Below are 15,636 nucleotides of genomic sequence, written 5' to 3'. Positions count from 1 at the left end.
AGCCCCTTTTCTCCAGGGGAGCGGATCTCTGACTAGGGAGGTGCTTCAGGTGGGCAGGAAGGTGTGAGGTTTCCGAGAATGGGAAATGGGCCCCACGCTTTGCCCTCCAAGGGGTGTGCGTAGCATTTTTATGTGTGGACTGACTTTTGCCCCCTCCCCTCTTCCAGAGTTCTCATGGCAGCCTGCCCCCTCCTTTTACCTTCACAACAAGCCTGTAAGGTAGCCCCATTGTGGGGGCAGGACAGTGAAATTGTAACAGGAGATGAAGAGAGGGCAGAACTGCTCAATTCCTACTTTTCAGTTTTTTCTTGCGAGGGAAGTGGTGCTCAAGATGGCATAAACAGAACACATGATGAGGGGAGGGATTTGCAGCCGAGGACTGGCATTGGGGTAGTGCACAAACACCTAGTTTCTTTAAATGAAATGAAGTCCTCAGGGCCGGATGAATTGCATCCAAGGGTACTCAAAGAACTTGCAGATGTAATTTCCGAGCCTCTGTCCATTATTTTTGAGAAGTCTTGGAGAACAGGTGAGGTGCCAGAAGAATGTAGACGTCTATACCTGGAAAAGTTTTAGAACAAATAGTCAGTCTTTGAGCATTTAGAAAGGATCACTGTGATTACTAAGAGCCAGCACAGATTGCTCAAGAACAAGTCATGTCAGACTAAACCTTATCTCCTTTCTTGACAGTTACTACCTTGCTGGATGAGGGGAATGCAGTAGACATAGTTTATCTTGATTTCAGTAAGGCTTTTGATCAGGTTCCACATAATATTCTTGTTGACAAGTTGGTAAAATATGGTTTAGATCCTATTACTGTTGGGTGGATCTGTAACTAGTTGACAGATTGTACCCAAAGAGTGCTTGTTAATGGTTCCTCATCCTCTTGGAGAGGAGTGCCACAGGGATCTGTCCTGCGCCCTGTGTTGTTCAACATCTGTATAAATGATTGGGATGAAGGAATAGAGGGGATGTTTATTAAATCTGCAGATGATACTAAATTGGGAGGGGTTCGGACCAGAACCAACGGGTTGAAATTAAATCAAAAGAGTTTCCGTCTAGACATTAGGAAGAATTTTCTAACAGTTAGAGTGGTTCCTCGGTGAAATAGGCTTCCTCGGGAGGTGGTGAGCTCTCCTTCCCTGGAGGTTTTTAAGAAGAGGTTAGGTGGCCATCTGTCAGCAATGCTGATTCTGTGACCTTAGGCAGATGATGAGAGGGAGGGCATCTTGGCCATCTTCTGGTCACTAGTGGTGTGGAGGGGGGGAGGTAGCTGTGAATTTCCTGCATTGTGCAGGGGGTTGGACTTGATGGCCCTGGTGATCCCTTCCAATTCTATGATTCTATGATTCTACGGTAGAAGACAGAGCCAAGATACAGGATGATCTTGACAGGCTGGAGAATTGGGCTAGAACTAATAAAATGAATTTCAACAGTGATAAATGTAAAGTTCTACATTTAGGTAGGAAAAATCAAATGCATAATTATAGGATGGGGGAGACTTGTCTTGGCAGTCGTGTGCGCAAAAAGGATCTTGGGGTCTTAATAGACCAAACACTGAACATGAGTCAGAAGTGTGATGCAGTAGCTAAAAAGGCAAATGTGATTTTAAGCTTTTTAATGTCAAGATCATGCAAAGTGATGGTATTGCTTTACTATGCTCTGGTGAGACCGTGGGGGAGATGGGGGCCCCGGGCACTGTCTGCTGAGGACCCCAAAACTTGGAACTGCCCTGGGGCGCTCTCTGCCCTTTGATTTGAGTCCAGGGACACTTTAGAGACCCATAGGGTTTTCCGGGTATGAGCCTTCAACAGTCAAAGCTCCCTTCGTCAGATACAAGTTGGAATGGAGATCTCTGAGCCCTTATATCCCAGTCTGAAGGTGGGAAGGGTGTTGTAAGGAAGGAACTCAGGAAGATGTATATGGTGATGAAGTTGAGGGCAGAGGGGAAATGATCTGGGGAGAAAATTAGCATCTGTGGTGAGATAAGAATCCAGCCCTGGAGGGTTCAGGGTTCTGGCCTTGTGTGCCTACGTGCTGCTTTCAAGAACTGCTGCCAGGGCATAAGCCTGTGGGTTAGGATTCAAAACAGTGCTGCGAAAGCCCCAGGGGGGGGATAGCAATTAATCAGCCCCTTACATTAGAATCGTAGAATCAGAGTTGGAAGGGACCTCCAGGATCATCTAGTCCAACCGCCTGCACAATGTAGAAAATGCACAGCTGCCACCCCCCACCCACCCTCAGTGAGTGACCCCCTATTCCATGCCCAGAAAATGGCAAAAAACAAAACAACCCTCCAGGATCTCTGGCCAATCTGGCCTGGAGGAAAATTCCTAACCCCAATCTGGCAATTGGCACTACCCTGGGCATGCAAGAAAGGGCCATGAGAGCCAAGCACTGATGCAAACCTTTCTGCTCTCCCTCTCATGATCTGCCTAAGTTCACAGAATCAGTCAGCTGGGTCACTGCAGCTGCTGCTGGGAAGGGTGGGGAGCTGAGGAAGACCCTGGTGGTCCCTTCCAACTCTGATTCTATGATTCTAAGACCCACCCCCCACCCCGGTTGTCAGAGGCTCTCGGTCTGTTTTTTTGTGCAATATTCCCACTCGCCACTGTGGACACTGAAGAGGAGAGAAACATGGAAGGCAGAAGCGATGGGGGAGAGCGAAGGAGAAGGGTTTCGTTCGGCTGATCTGCAGCTTCTTTCCCAGGCACTCTGGAGAAAGCCTGCTTGCACATTTCCCCTTATACCTCCACAATTAAACAGGCCAGTGAAATTACAGCTGGGAATTCAGAAGTGTGTCTGTGTGGGAGGTAGTTTGGAATTTCCTGCATTGTGCAGGGGGTTGGACTAGATGACCCTGGTGGTCCCTTCCAACTCTATGATTCTATAAGACGGTCATGACATATTGGAGGGGCACTGCCTCTGTATGCCCCCACACAGCTACAGGCCAGCTGCCATGTCAATGCTCCTCCCCTCTTACTGCCAAATACCAAAGCACCCTCAAAAAACAAAGAATCAATGGACACAAACAGTGGGAGAACATTTTTATCTCCCAGGGTACACAGTTGTTGGTTTAAAAGTTATCTTTCTTCAGCAAAACAAACAAATAAAAACCTTCAAAAAGAGACTCTAGCAAACAAAACTCTGGATTATCATTCCTCAGCAAATCTGACATAATCTCCTCAGGGTTCAACAAAGACCTAGGATTCCTTAGCCATGACCAGCTTATAAAATGTGGGACACTGACAGTGACCGGTTCGTGAAAGGGTCTCTGTTAGGGTTGCCAACTGCCAGGTAGTAGCAGGAGATCTCCTGCTAATTCAACTGATCTCCAGCCGATAGAGATCAGATCACCTGGAGAAAAATGGCCGCTTTGGCAATTGAACTCTATGGGATTGAAGTCCCTCCCCTCCCCAAACCCCGCCCTCCTCAGGCTCCACCCCAAAAATCTCCCACCAATGGCAAAGAGGGAGCTAGCAACCCTAGTCTCTGTACTTTTCTCGATTACCTTCGAATTTTAGCAGTTTCAGAAGTTTAAAGGTCATTAATAGCTCAGTTCTCACAGTTGAGAGTTCTCCCCGTTGTCCTTTGCTGCATGGACAGGATGGCCATCCCCAGGTAAAGGTCTTAACCCTGCTTGGCTTGTCCTTTCTCATAAGAGAGCTTCTTCTCTGTGTCCAACGCAGTTGTAATCTCCTTTTGGGAGAGTCCATCCCGTCCCTGGGGTCATGCATCCCTTCCTGCTTTTTGTGGAAGGGTTTACTCTCCCGCTTTCTGGTTCCTAGCAGTCGCTGCCCTTTAGGGGTGATATTCTAGCAGGATATGAAATGGTAACCCAGAGCTGTTAACAGACATAAGCCCTAAAGCACTCTGTGGTTATAGCTGGATGGTTCATGCCCTGGCCAGCTCTGAGTTTGCAGATGGGTTTTGACACAGGGAGTGAATCATTCAACACAATTATTGGAATGCTAGGGTGAATTCTTGGGTCGAGGACACTTCTCTACACCGTGTTTAGCCTGTGGCATCCGAAAAACTGCAGGGTTCCTCTGCCGACCCTCCCTGGAGACTTACAGCCCATTCCTGAAAAGTTGACGTGCGGAGTCCACGGGGAAGAGGTGCGGCGGCGCCTCTTCCTAAGCTGATTCGCGCACACCACAGGAACAAAAAAAGTCTTTTCAAGGCTCCTTTTATTTCAGTGGGGACAAAAGCCCCATTGAAAACAGCGAGGCTGCACCTGCTCAAAAGCAGGCGCAGCAATGCCATTCCCGCCGCCGACGTAACCAGCCGGACCGGGATAGGAGGCCACCTAACCGGCGGCTCCTCCCCTGGCCTGCCCCCCTGCACCGGCGCGGCCTCTCTACGCTGTTGGCGGCGCCATGGAGAGGCTGCGCCGGTGGAGGGGCAAGGTGCGGCCCTGCGGGCGCGCTCACCCACTGGCGGGACTGTTCTCGCCGCCAGCGTAAGTACGTGTAATCGCGCAATTACATGTACTTACACTGGCGGTGAGGTCATGCCTCCTCTTAAAGGGTTTCAGCCCAATTATCAGGAATGGGCTGTTAGAAACAAAGGCAGCCCTGCAGTTCAGAGGGATGGCACAAAATCACCCATGGTGGAACCCTGCCTAGAGTGCCAGAGCAAAACTGAAAGAACCAGGTTCCCATCCCCTCTCCACCACGGAAGCTTTCTGGGTGACCGTGGGCCCACCACTAACCCTCAGCCTCACCTACCTCGCTGGGTTGTCTTGAGGATAAAGTGGGGGAGGGGTGATATTGTAAACTGCCTAGGGTCCCCCTTAAGGAGAGAAGCAGGGCATAAATAAAACATTAAAAATGAACAATGCAGAATTCTTCTTCCTGCTATTCACCAAGAAGAATCACATGACTCCCCATCTCCTTCCCTTGCTCTCTTTGCAGACATCCGTGTGCCATTCCTGAAGGGAGCAGAAGATCCCTTTGCCTGTGTGAGCAGAACCCAAAGCTGTCCCCCTCACACACGCCAGGATGGAGTCAAGGGAGTCAGCATCAGGGAGCCAGCATCTCTCCACAGCCCTGCCAGGGGGCTGCCTCCCGCCTAGAACCCCTGCAGCAGAAAAGGCAGGCACAGACACCAGAAGCATTGCAGGAGTCTACGTGGAGGCCTCTGCCCAGACCACGAGCCTCTACCAAGCCGTGCAAGAGCATTTCCTCCAGCCTGATCTTGCCCTCTCCCTGCTGGAGGCTCAGGCAGCTACGGGTGGCATCGTTGACTGGAGGAGAAAGCAGCTGGTCTCTGTGACAGAGGCTCTGAGGATGGGGCTGGTAGGACTGGAGATGAAGGAGAGGCTCTTGTCTGCTGAGCGGGCAAGGACTGGCTTTGTGGACCCCTACACAGAGGAGAAGATCTCTCTCTACCAAGCCATCCAAAAAGAGCTAATTGGAAAGCAACAGGGCTTGGGCCTCCTAGATGCTCAGATAGCCACCGGAGGCATCATTGAGCCCAGCACGGGCCAGCGGGTCTCTCTTCAAGAAGCATGCAAGCACGGCTACCTGGGTGAGGAGACGAAGGACTTCCTCTGTGACTCTGGGAACGAGGCAGCCAAGGGCTTCTGGGACCCAAACAGCAACCAGATGGTCACCTACGTGGAACTTATGAGGAGGTGCATAGCAGACCCAGCCAGTGGCTTGCTTCTGTTGCCACTGAAAATATCTTTCCCTGGCCTGCGAGGGGGTGTGTGCAGCCATGAGCTGCTGGATTCGGGCATTGTCGATTCTGCTCTCTTCAAAGCCCTCCATAACGGCGAGATCACAGCGCAGGACGTTGCAGAGATGGACTCTGTTCAGCAGTACCTCTCGGGGACAGGCAGCGTCGCAGGCGTGGCTGTGCTGGAAACCAACAGCTGCAAGAGCCTTTACCAGGCTTTAATGGAGCACCTCCTCCCGCCAGGCACAGCAGTGACCCTCCTGCAGGCTCAAGCTGCAACAGGCTGCTTGATTGACCCAGTCAAGAACGAGAGGTTCACTGCGGATGCTGCAGTCCGGGCAGGAGTCGTTGGGCCAGAACTTCATGAGAAATTATTTGCAGCAGAGAGAGCCGTCATGGGATACAAGGACCCTTGCACCAGGGAGACCATCTCTTTGTTCCAAGCCATTAAGAAGGGCCTTGTTCCCAGAGATCCTGGCATTTTCCTGCTGGATGCCCAGCTGGCCACTGGTGGCATTGTTGACCCTCACATGCATCACCGGCTTCCTGTGGAGGTGGCCTGCCAACGAGGCCTTTTAGACAGAGACACGCATGCCCTCCTCTGCAGTCCCACTGATGGCATCTGTGGGTTCTTTGAGCCCAACTCCAAAGAGACCTTGTCCTATGCAGAATTGCTATTGAGATGTGTCACGGATCCAGACACGGGGCTCTACCTCTTACCTCTTTCTGGAGACCCTAGTGGGGTACATTCCTTCATTGACCACAGCACACAGTTGGCACTAAAGAACACAGATGTGTCAGTGGCCTATGGCAAATTCAAGGGGAAGCAGGCGTCACTCTGGAAGCTCCTCTTCTCAGACTACTTCACGGGAAACCAGAGGCGGTCCCTCATCCAGCAGCTCCGCTCCGGGGGCCTCTCCGCGCAGGAACTGGCTGGAATCGTCTGCGACACCATCCAGCAAGTGGCTGCAAATTCTAAAGTCACATTCAAAGGCCTCAGGGAAAAGGTGACCCCTGCCCAGCTCCTGAGTTCCAAAATCATCAACCAAGATTTGTTTGAGAAGTTAACCCAAGGGGAAACGTTGGCCAAAGACGTGGTTGGCATGGACACGGTTAAAAAATACTTGGAAGGGACCGGTAGCATTGGCGGCTTAATCCTGCCTGACTCGGAGGAGAGGATCAGCATCTACCAAGCAAAGAGAAAGGGCTTTCTGCGGCCAGGAACATCCCTCATCCTCCTTGAGGCTCAGGCTGCAACAGGATACCTCATTGACCCTGCTGCCAACAAGAAATACTCCGTGGATGAGGCCCTGCGTGCAAATCTCATTGGCCCAGAGGTTTATGACAAGCTCCTGACTGCTGAGAAAGCCGTCACTGGCTACACAGACCCATATACTGGCAACAAGATCTCCCTCTTCCAGGCCATGATGAAGCACCTCATTGTCAAAGAGCATGCCATCCGTCTTCTGGAGGCCCAGATTGCCACTGGAGGCATCATTGACCCCGTCAACAGCCACCGCCTCCCTGTGGAAGCTGCCTACCAACGGGGCTACTTTGACAAGAAGATGAACCTGATCCTCTTGGACCCCAGTGATGACACCAAGGGCTTCTTCGATCCAAACACGCACGAGAACTTGACCTACCTGCAACTGAAGGAGAAATGCATCACGGACAGTTCCACCGGTCTCTGCCTCCTGCCGTTGAACAGCAAGAAGCGCCAATTCATTGACAACCCCACCAAGGAGGCTTTTAGAAGCTCGTGGCTCTCTGTGAAATATGGGCGCTTCCAAGGGCAAAGGGTGTCAATTTGGGATCTGCTGAACTCAGAGTACTTCAGTGAGGGTAAGAGACGGGAAGTATTCAACCACTACCACCTCCGCATGGTCTCCCTAGACCAAATAAAGCTCATGCTGGAGGAGGAGATGAAGAAGTGGGCCCCCATAAAATTCCCAGCCATCAGGGGCCATGTCACCGCCTATCACCTACTGGAATCTGGCATCCTTGACCGGGACCTCTTTGAAAGATTGCTGGAGGGAGCCGTGAGCCCAGAGGAGGTGCTGCGCCTTGATTCGGTCAGGAAATACCTCTATGGCACTGGCAGCATTGGGGGCATTGTGCTGCAGCCCTCCAATGAGAAAGTGGGCCTCTATGAAGCCATGAGGAGAAACATTGTGCTGCCAGGCGTGGCGCTACCCTTGCTGGAGGCACAGGCAGCCACGGGGTTCCTCGTGGATCCGGTGAACAGTCAGAAGGTCTGTTTGGAGGATGCCGTGAAGGGTGGCCTCATTGGTCCAGAGCTCTACGACAAGCTGCAGCGGGCAGAAGAAGCTGTCACTGGCTACAAAGACCCTTTCACCGGCCAGAGGATCTCACTCTTCCAAGCCATGAAGAAAGGCCTTGTGCCTGACCAACAGGCCATGCGGCTGTTAGATGCCCAGCTGTCAACCGGGGGAGTAATCGATCCTCTCAGGGGCCACTACATCCCTGTCGAATTTGCCCAGAAAAAAGGCTACTTAGATGAGAACCTGAGCAACCTACTTTCCCACTCAGGCCATGACGTCAAAACGTTTAGCACTCTTGACAGCAAAGAGAACGTGACCTATGGCCAGCTGATAGGCCGGTGCCAGGAGGATGAAGGCACAGGCTTCCGCTTACTGCCTCTGTCACAAACAGCATCTCTTGTCTGCACGGATGAGCAAATTGAACGTCTCTTCAGGGAGACCCTGGTGGAGGAAAAGGGCCTTACTCTCTGGGAGCTCCTGAACTCTGGCTACTTCACTGAAGAGGAGAGAAGAGAGTTCTTGGAGGGGTTTAGGTCCGAGGCAATATCGCTCCAGCAGTTGGTCAGCCTTGTTTTGGGATTCATTAAGGAAATGGAAATGAAGGCTCAAACCCAGGTCACCTTCCAAGGTTTGCGAGGGGCAGTGCCTGCCGTCTGGCTCCTGGATAATGGCATCCTTTCAGAAAAGACATTCACAGAGCTGGTGCAGGGCAGGAAGACGGCCGAAGAAGTGGCCGAGATGGAGAGCGTGAAGCGATATCTGCAGAGCACTGGGAGCATTGCTGGGGTTTTCATTCAAGCCTCCAAGGAGAAAATGGGCATATACCAAGCCATGCAGGAAAACCTCCTCCTGCCAGGCATGGGGGCAAGGCTTCTGGAAGCTCAGGCAGCAACAGGATCCATCGTGGACCTGGGGTCAAACCGGAGGCTTGGTGTAGAGGAGGCCACCAAGGCTGGCGTGGTGGGCAAAGAGCTCACTGAGCAGCTGCTGCAGGCCGAGCGGGCACTGATGGGCTACAAAGACCCTTACTCAGGAAGGCCGATCTCCGTGTGCCAGGCCATCAGGAAAGAGCTGATCCCTGCTGCGGCTGGCATCCCCTTGCTGGAAGCTCAGCTGGCCACGGGAGGGGTCATTGATCCTATCCACCACCATCACCTTCCTCTCCGCTTTGCCTACAAGCACGGTTTCTATGACGAAGAAATGCACAAGTCTCTTTCTCAGCCCACTGATGACTCCTGCGTCTTTTTTGACCCCAACACCCAGGAGACCCTGACTTATCAGCAACTGAAGGACAGATGCATCCAAGATCCAGAAACAGGGCTATTTCTGCTTCCTCTCTCAGAAGATGCTGCTTTTTATGGGGACAAGCAAATGATGGAGGTGCTGAAAGCAGAAACCGTTTCCGTTGGCACTGGGCGGTTTAAAGGGCAAGTGGTTTCTCTCTGGGCTCTCCTGAACTCTGAGTACATCTCCAACAACAAGCGGAGAGAGCTGCTGGTGATCTACAAAGAGGAGAATGCTGAGGCCCTTCAAGAAATCATCACAGTCATCACCAAGGTGATTGGAGAGACTGAAACTCAGGGCAAGCGATTCACCTTCAAGGGTTTGCGCAAGCAGGTGTCGGCCAGTGACCTTTTCCAGGCGGAGCTCATAGACAAGGAAACTCTGGATGAGCTTCACCAGGGAAAGAAAACTGTCCAGGAAGTCACTGAGATGGACTCAGTCAGAAAGTTCCTGGAGGGCTGCAACTTCATAGCTGGAGTCCTTATACAGCCAAGTCATGAAAAGATGAGCATCTACCAGGCCATGCGGCGGGGTCTCCTCAGACCAGGAATGGCCCTGGTGATTCTAGAGGCACAGGCTGCCACGGGGTTTCTCATTGACCCGGTGAAAAACAAGAAACTGTCCGTAGATGAAGGGATGGCATCGGGGCTGATTGGAAGTGAAATTTACGAGAAACTGCTGAGTGCAGAAAGAGCTGTGACTGGCTACACACACCCCTACACGGACCAACAGATCTCTCTTTTTGAGGCCATGAACGAAGAGCTCATTGTGAGAAGCCACGGCATCCGCCTGCTGGAGGCCCAGATCGCCACAGGGGGCATCATTGACCCAGTTCACAGTCACCGTATCCCTGTAGAGGTAGCTTACAAACGGGGTTACTTTGATGAAAAGATGAACCAAATCCTTTCAGATCCCACAGATGATACCAAAGGGTTCTTTGACCCCAACACACACGAGAACCTCACTTACCTCCAGCTACTAGAACGATGCATCCAAGATCCAGAGACTGGGCTGTATATGCTGCAAATAGTTAGAAGGGGGGAAAGGTACTTCTATATCGATGATACCACAAAACAATTTCTGCAGACACAGTTGATCCAGATGCATGTAGGGAGGTACAAAGGCCAGGGAGTCTCCATCTGGGACCTCCTCTGCTCCCCGTACATTCAAGAACAGAGGAGGAAAGACCTGGTGAGACAGTACAAGTGTGAAACCCTGACATTAGAACGTCTTGTCAGCATCGTCACCACTATCATTGAGGAAACAGAAGAGAGAACCCAGAAGCTCAGGGTTAAGGGCCTCAGAGGGGAAGTGTCGGCTGCAGAGCTGTTCAACTCCGAGATCATTGACAAGAAAACACTAGATGGACTCCAGCAAGGGGCGCATGCTCTCGACCAGCTTGTCCAGAAGGATTCTGTGAAACGATACCTGGAAGGAACAGGCTGCATAGCCGGGGTCTCTGTGGCATCAAAAAAGAAAATGACTATCTATGAAGCTGTGAAGACAGGGCTTCTCTCCCCAGAAAACGGCCTCATGTTACTAGAGGCACAGGCAGCCACTGGTTCCATCACTGACCCACTGAAGAAGAAAGCATTCTCTGTTGACCAAGCTGTCTCTGCTAGAATTGTGGGTGATGAGATTCACGAGAAGCTTATTGTTGCAGAGAAAGCCGTTACCGGATACACTGACCCTGCCACAGGGAAGAAACTTTCACTCTTCCAGGCTATGAAGAAGAATATAGTTGAGAGAGACCATGCTCTCAGACTGCTGGAAGCCCAGCTGGCCACTGGTGGCACCATTGACCCTGACTATGGCCACCGCATCCCTGTGGAGGTCGCTTACAAACGAGGCTGTTTGGATGAAGACACCTTCCTCCTTCTTTCTGATCCAGAATACGGCATCAAAGGATTTGTGGATCCCAACACACATGAAAGGATTACATATGCTCAGCTCCTCCAGAGATGCATCAAAGACAAAAACACAGGGATGTACCTCCTACAGCTGCTCGACAAAAGTGAATATTTCTATGTAGATCACACAACAAAAAATATTCTGGCATCCACCAAAGTTAATATAAAGCTTGGGAAATATGCAGGGCAGACTCTCTCTGTATGGGAACTTCTTTATTCAGATTATTTTGATGAAGAAAAGAGAAAAGAGTTGATAAAAAAATACAAGCAGGGATCCTCAGCTATTCTTCATCACATCATGAATGAAATCCTGAACATCATAGAAGAAAAAGAACGAAACAGAAGGGACATATGGTTCCAAGGTCTACGGCAACAAGTTACAGCTTCAGAATTATTCAAAGCTGACATAATAAGTCAGGACACAATAGAGAAGCTTGAGGAGGGAAGACAGACGGTCCAAGAAGTGGCAAACATGGATTCAGTCAGGAGATACCTGGAAGGCTCCAGTTGCGTTGCTGGAGTGCTTGTGCCATCCAAGTCAGACCCTTCCAAGACGCGGAAGATGACCATCTACGAGGCCATGTGGAGGGGCATTCTGAGGCCAGGCACTGCCTTGGTGCTGCTGGAGGCACAGGCAGCTACTGGCTTCATCGTTGACCCACTGAAGAACGAGAAACTCTCTGTCGATGATGCCATCTCTACTGGATTAGTGGGTACAGAAATACATAGCAAGCTTCTTGCTGCAGAGAAAGCTGTGACTGGATACAGTGACCCATACACAGGGAAAAGAATTTCACTTTTCCAGGCAATGAAAAAAGATCTTATAATCAAAGAACATGGAATCCGATTGCTGGAGGCCCAGATTGCAACAGGAGGGATCATTGATCCAGTCAACAGTCACCGTATACCTGTCGAGGTGGCTTATAAACGGGGCTACTTTGATGAGCAGATGAACCAGGTTCTCTCTGATCCTACAGATGACACCAAGGGATTCTTTGATCCCAACACACATGAGAACCTTACATACATGCAGCTGCTTAAAAGATGCGCGAGTGACCCAGACACAGGATTGCTAATGCTTCCAATAAAAGACAAGGGATTTGGTGCCTTTCATTCAGAGGAGAACATCAGGAAGACTTTGAAATCTACAACAATAAGAGTCAGTTTAGGGCAATTCCAAGACCAGGATATTTCTCTCTGGGACCTCCTCCTCTCTACATACATTTCTCAATACAAAAGGCAACAGCTTTTAGAAGAGTATAAAGCTGAAAAAATAACTCTAGAGGAAATAACAACCTTACTTAAATCCATCATAGAAGAGACTGAGGTACAGGGCAATTATATAAAACACATTTCAGGCCTGAATGTAGAGGAAAAAACATCACCGAAAGAAGATGACAATAATTTACAGACCAATGAGCCCTGGAAAAACAGCTTGCAGACTTCTATGATGATTATACAACTAAAAGGTCTTCCAGACCAATACCTCTCGGTATGGGATGCCCTTTTCTCCAAGTACGTCCCACAGGATGAAAGAGAAGAACTTGTGAGCAGCTATAGAAATGGCAGGCTAACCCTGGAGAAGCTCACAGAAACCCTTGCTTCACTCGTTGCTGAGACCACAACCACACCGACATCGGATCCAAGAGCTCCAGATTCACCTAGTCCACCCGCGGCATCTTTTGTGGAACAGGAGGAGGAGGAGGAGGCACCAGAAGAGGGGGAAACAGAAAAGGCCTTGAAGGCCCGGATGGTTGAAATCTCCGTCGGTGATTTCCGTGGTCAGAAGGTCTCCGTGTGGGATCTGCTCCATTCCAAGTACATTCCTGAGGAGAAGAGGAAGGAGCTGCTGCACCTGTACAAAACTGGCATTCTCAACATTGACCAGATGGAAACCGTGGTCACCGGCATCGTCAACAGAACAGAGGAGGAGAAAATGAAAGAAGCAGCTTCCCACTCAGACACCCCATCGTCCTGGGAAGACCCCTTACGGAATCACACGGTGGTTCTGCATGTCGGTGAATTCCAAGGGCAGGAAGCCTCCTTGTGGGATCTCCTCTTCTCTCAATACATTTCTGACAGTCTAAGAGGGGAGCTGTTGACAAAGTACCGGTCAGGAATCTTGAGCATTCAAGAAATGATAGCCACGCTCGCCCCCATTCTCGCAGGGAGAGAGGGAAGCCACATCCACGCAGAGAGAGGTCTGGCCAGCGAGACAACTCTGTCCCGGGCAGATGGAACTCCCCCTGCTATGCAGGGTGAAGAGCTGGAACAGGCATTACGGATTATGATGGTCAACGTGCCTGTAGGTGAGCTCCAAGGCCGTGAGCGTTCTGCCTGGGAGCTTCTCTTCTCCAAATATGTGACTGCAGACAAACGGCAAGAGCTCCTGGAGATGTATCGATCGGGTGCTATCAGTGCTGAGGAACTTATCCGGATGCTCATCATCCTGATTGAAGAAACAGAAGAGAAGAGCAACACATTGAAGTTCCCTGGCCTCAGGAGACAAGTGTCCGCCTCAGAACTCTTCAGCTCCCAAATCATTGACCAAGACACACTGGCTGATTTCACGCGGGGAGCCAAGACCGTGGAGGAGATCACAGAAATGGATTCGGTGAAGAGGTACCTGGAGGGCTCCAGCTGCATTGCTGGAGTGCTTGTGCCATCCAAGACAGATCCTTCCAAGATGCAGAAGATGACCATCTACGAGGCCATGTGGAAGGGCATTCTGAGGCCAGGCACTGCCCTGGTGTTGCTGGAGGCACAGGCTGCTACTGGCTTCATTGTTGACCCGCTGAAGAACGAGAAACTCTCTGTCGATGATGCCGTCTCTGCTGGCCTGGTGGGTACCGAGCTTCAGGAGAAGCTTCTCTCTGCAGAGAGGGCCGTGACCGGGTACAACGACCCCTACACAGGGAATAAAATCTCTCTTTTCCAGGCCATGAACAAAGGCCTCATTGTCAAAGACCATGGCATCCGCCTGCTGGAGGCCCAGATTGCCACAGGGGGCATCATCGACCCTGTGCACAGTCACCGCCTCCCTGTGGAGGCGGCGTACAAGCGGGGCCTCTTTGACGAGGAACTGAACCAGATCCTCTCAGATCCTACGGACGACACCAAGGGCTTCTTCGATCCCAACACTAATGAAAACCTCACGTACATGCAGCTCCGGCTCAGATGCCTCCCCGATCCGGATACCGGTTTGCTGATGCTTCACTTGATGGAAAAGGGCTCCTTATTCTATGCCTTAAGTGATAACACACGGACGTCTTTGCAGTCTGCCAAGACCAGAGTTGACGTGGGGATTTTCCAGGGCCAGGAGGTCTCCGCCTGGGACCTCCTCTTCTCCAGATACATCCCTCCACACAAGAGACAGGAACTACTAAGGCAATACAAAGCTGGCTCGATTACTCTCCAGGGCATCATCCAAATCCTTACCACTATCGTCACCGAGACCGAGGAAGGGAACACCAGACATAGCGAGTCCCACAAACAACCTCCCCGTCCAGCTAAAAGAGAATCACTCAAACATGACGCTACCCATCCCAGCCTGGAGGAAACCTGGGAGAAGACCTTGAAGACCACAGTCATCAACATGCCTGCAGGAGAGCACCAAGGTCAGCAAGTTTTTGTGTGGGATCTACTCTTCTCTAGTTACATCACTGAAGAAAAGAGGACAGAATTGCTGGAGTTGTACAGGAGAGGGCTGCTACCGATGGACCGGCTGATAAGTGTCCTCACCACCCTCGTCATGAAAAAAGAAGCCACAAATAGGAAACTTGACATCAAAGTGAGAAGCCCAGCCCAAGAGATGGCGGCGTACGAGGAAGCCCGTGGTGCTTCGCCCTCACAACCAGAAAACTGGGAAACCTCCTTGCGGTCTCACCACCTCCGAGGGGCCCCTGGTGAGTTGCAAGACCAACAGCTATCACTGTGGGATGCCCTTTTCTCCCAGTACATCCCAGAGGATGAAAGAGAAGAACTTGTGAGCAACTACAGAAATGGCAGGCTAACCCTGGAGAAGCTCACAGAAACCCTTGCTCCACTCGTTGCTGAGACCACAACCAGACCGACGTCGGATCCAAGGGCTCCAGATTCACCTAGTACACCCACAGCATCTTTTGCAGAACAGAAGGAGGAGGAGGAGGAGGAGGCACCAGAACAGGGGGAAACGGAAAAGGCCTTGAAGGCCCGGATGGTTGAAATCTCCGTTGGTGATTTCCGTGGTCAGAAGGTCTCCGTGTGGGATCTGCTCCATTCCAAGTACATCCCTGAGAAGAAGAGGAAGGAGCTGCTGCACCTGTACAAAACTGGCATTCTCACCATTGACCAGATGGAAACCGTGATCACCGGTATCGTCAACAGAACAGAGGAGGAGAAAATGAAAGAAGCAACTTCCCACTTAGACTCTCCGTCGTCCTGGGAAGACCACTTACGGAATCACACGGTGGTTCTGCATATTGGTGAATTCCAAGGCC

General features: G+C 51.0%; 1 protein-coding gene across 1 annotated transcript in view; it reads left to right on the top strand.

Moving 5' to 3' along the window:
* Positions 1–5,003: 5,003 nt before the first annotated feature.
* LOC130481793 (epiplakin-like) overlaps positions 5,004–15,636 on the top strand; it is a 33,502-nt gene continuing 22,869 nt past the window's right edge. Inside the window, exons 1-2 of the mRNA XM_056854574.1 lie at positions 5,004–12,485; positions 12,579–15,605. Of these exons, the coding sequence (XP_056710552.1) occupies positions 5,004–12,485; positions 12,579–15,605 (10,509 nt within the window). The remainder of the gene's footprint in view (positions 12,486–12,578; positions 15,606–15,636) is intronic.

This window comes from Euleptes europaea, chromosome 8 (genome assembly GCF_029931775.1).
Source record: "Euleptes europaea isolate rEulEur1 chromosome 8, rEulEur1.hap1, whole genome shotgun sequence".
Classification (NCBI taxonomy): domain Eukaryota; kingdom Metazoa; phylum Chordata; class Lepidosauria; order Squamata; family Sphaerodactylidae; genus Euleptes; species Euleptes europaea.
This window is presented reverse-complemented; position numbering and strand designations above follow the sequence as displayed.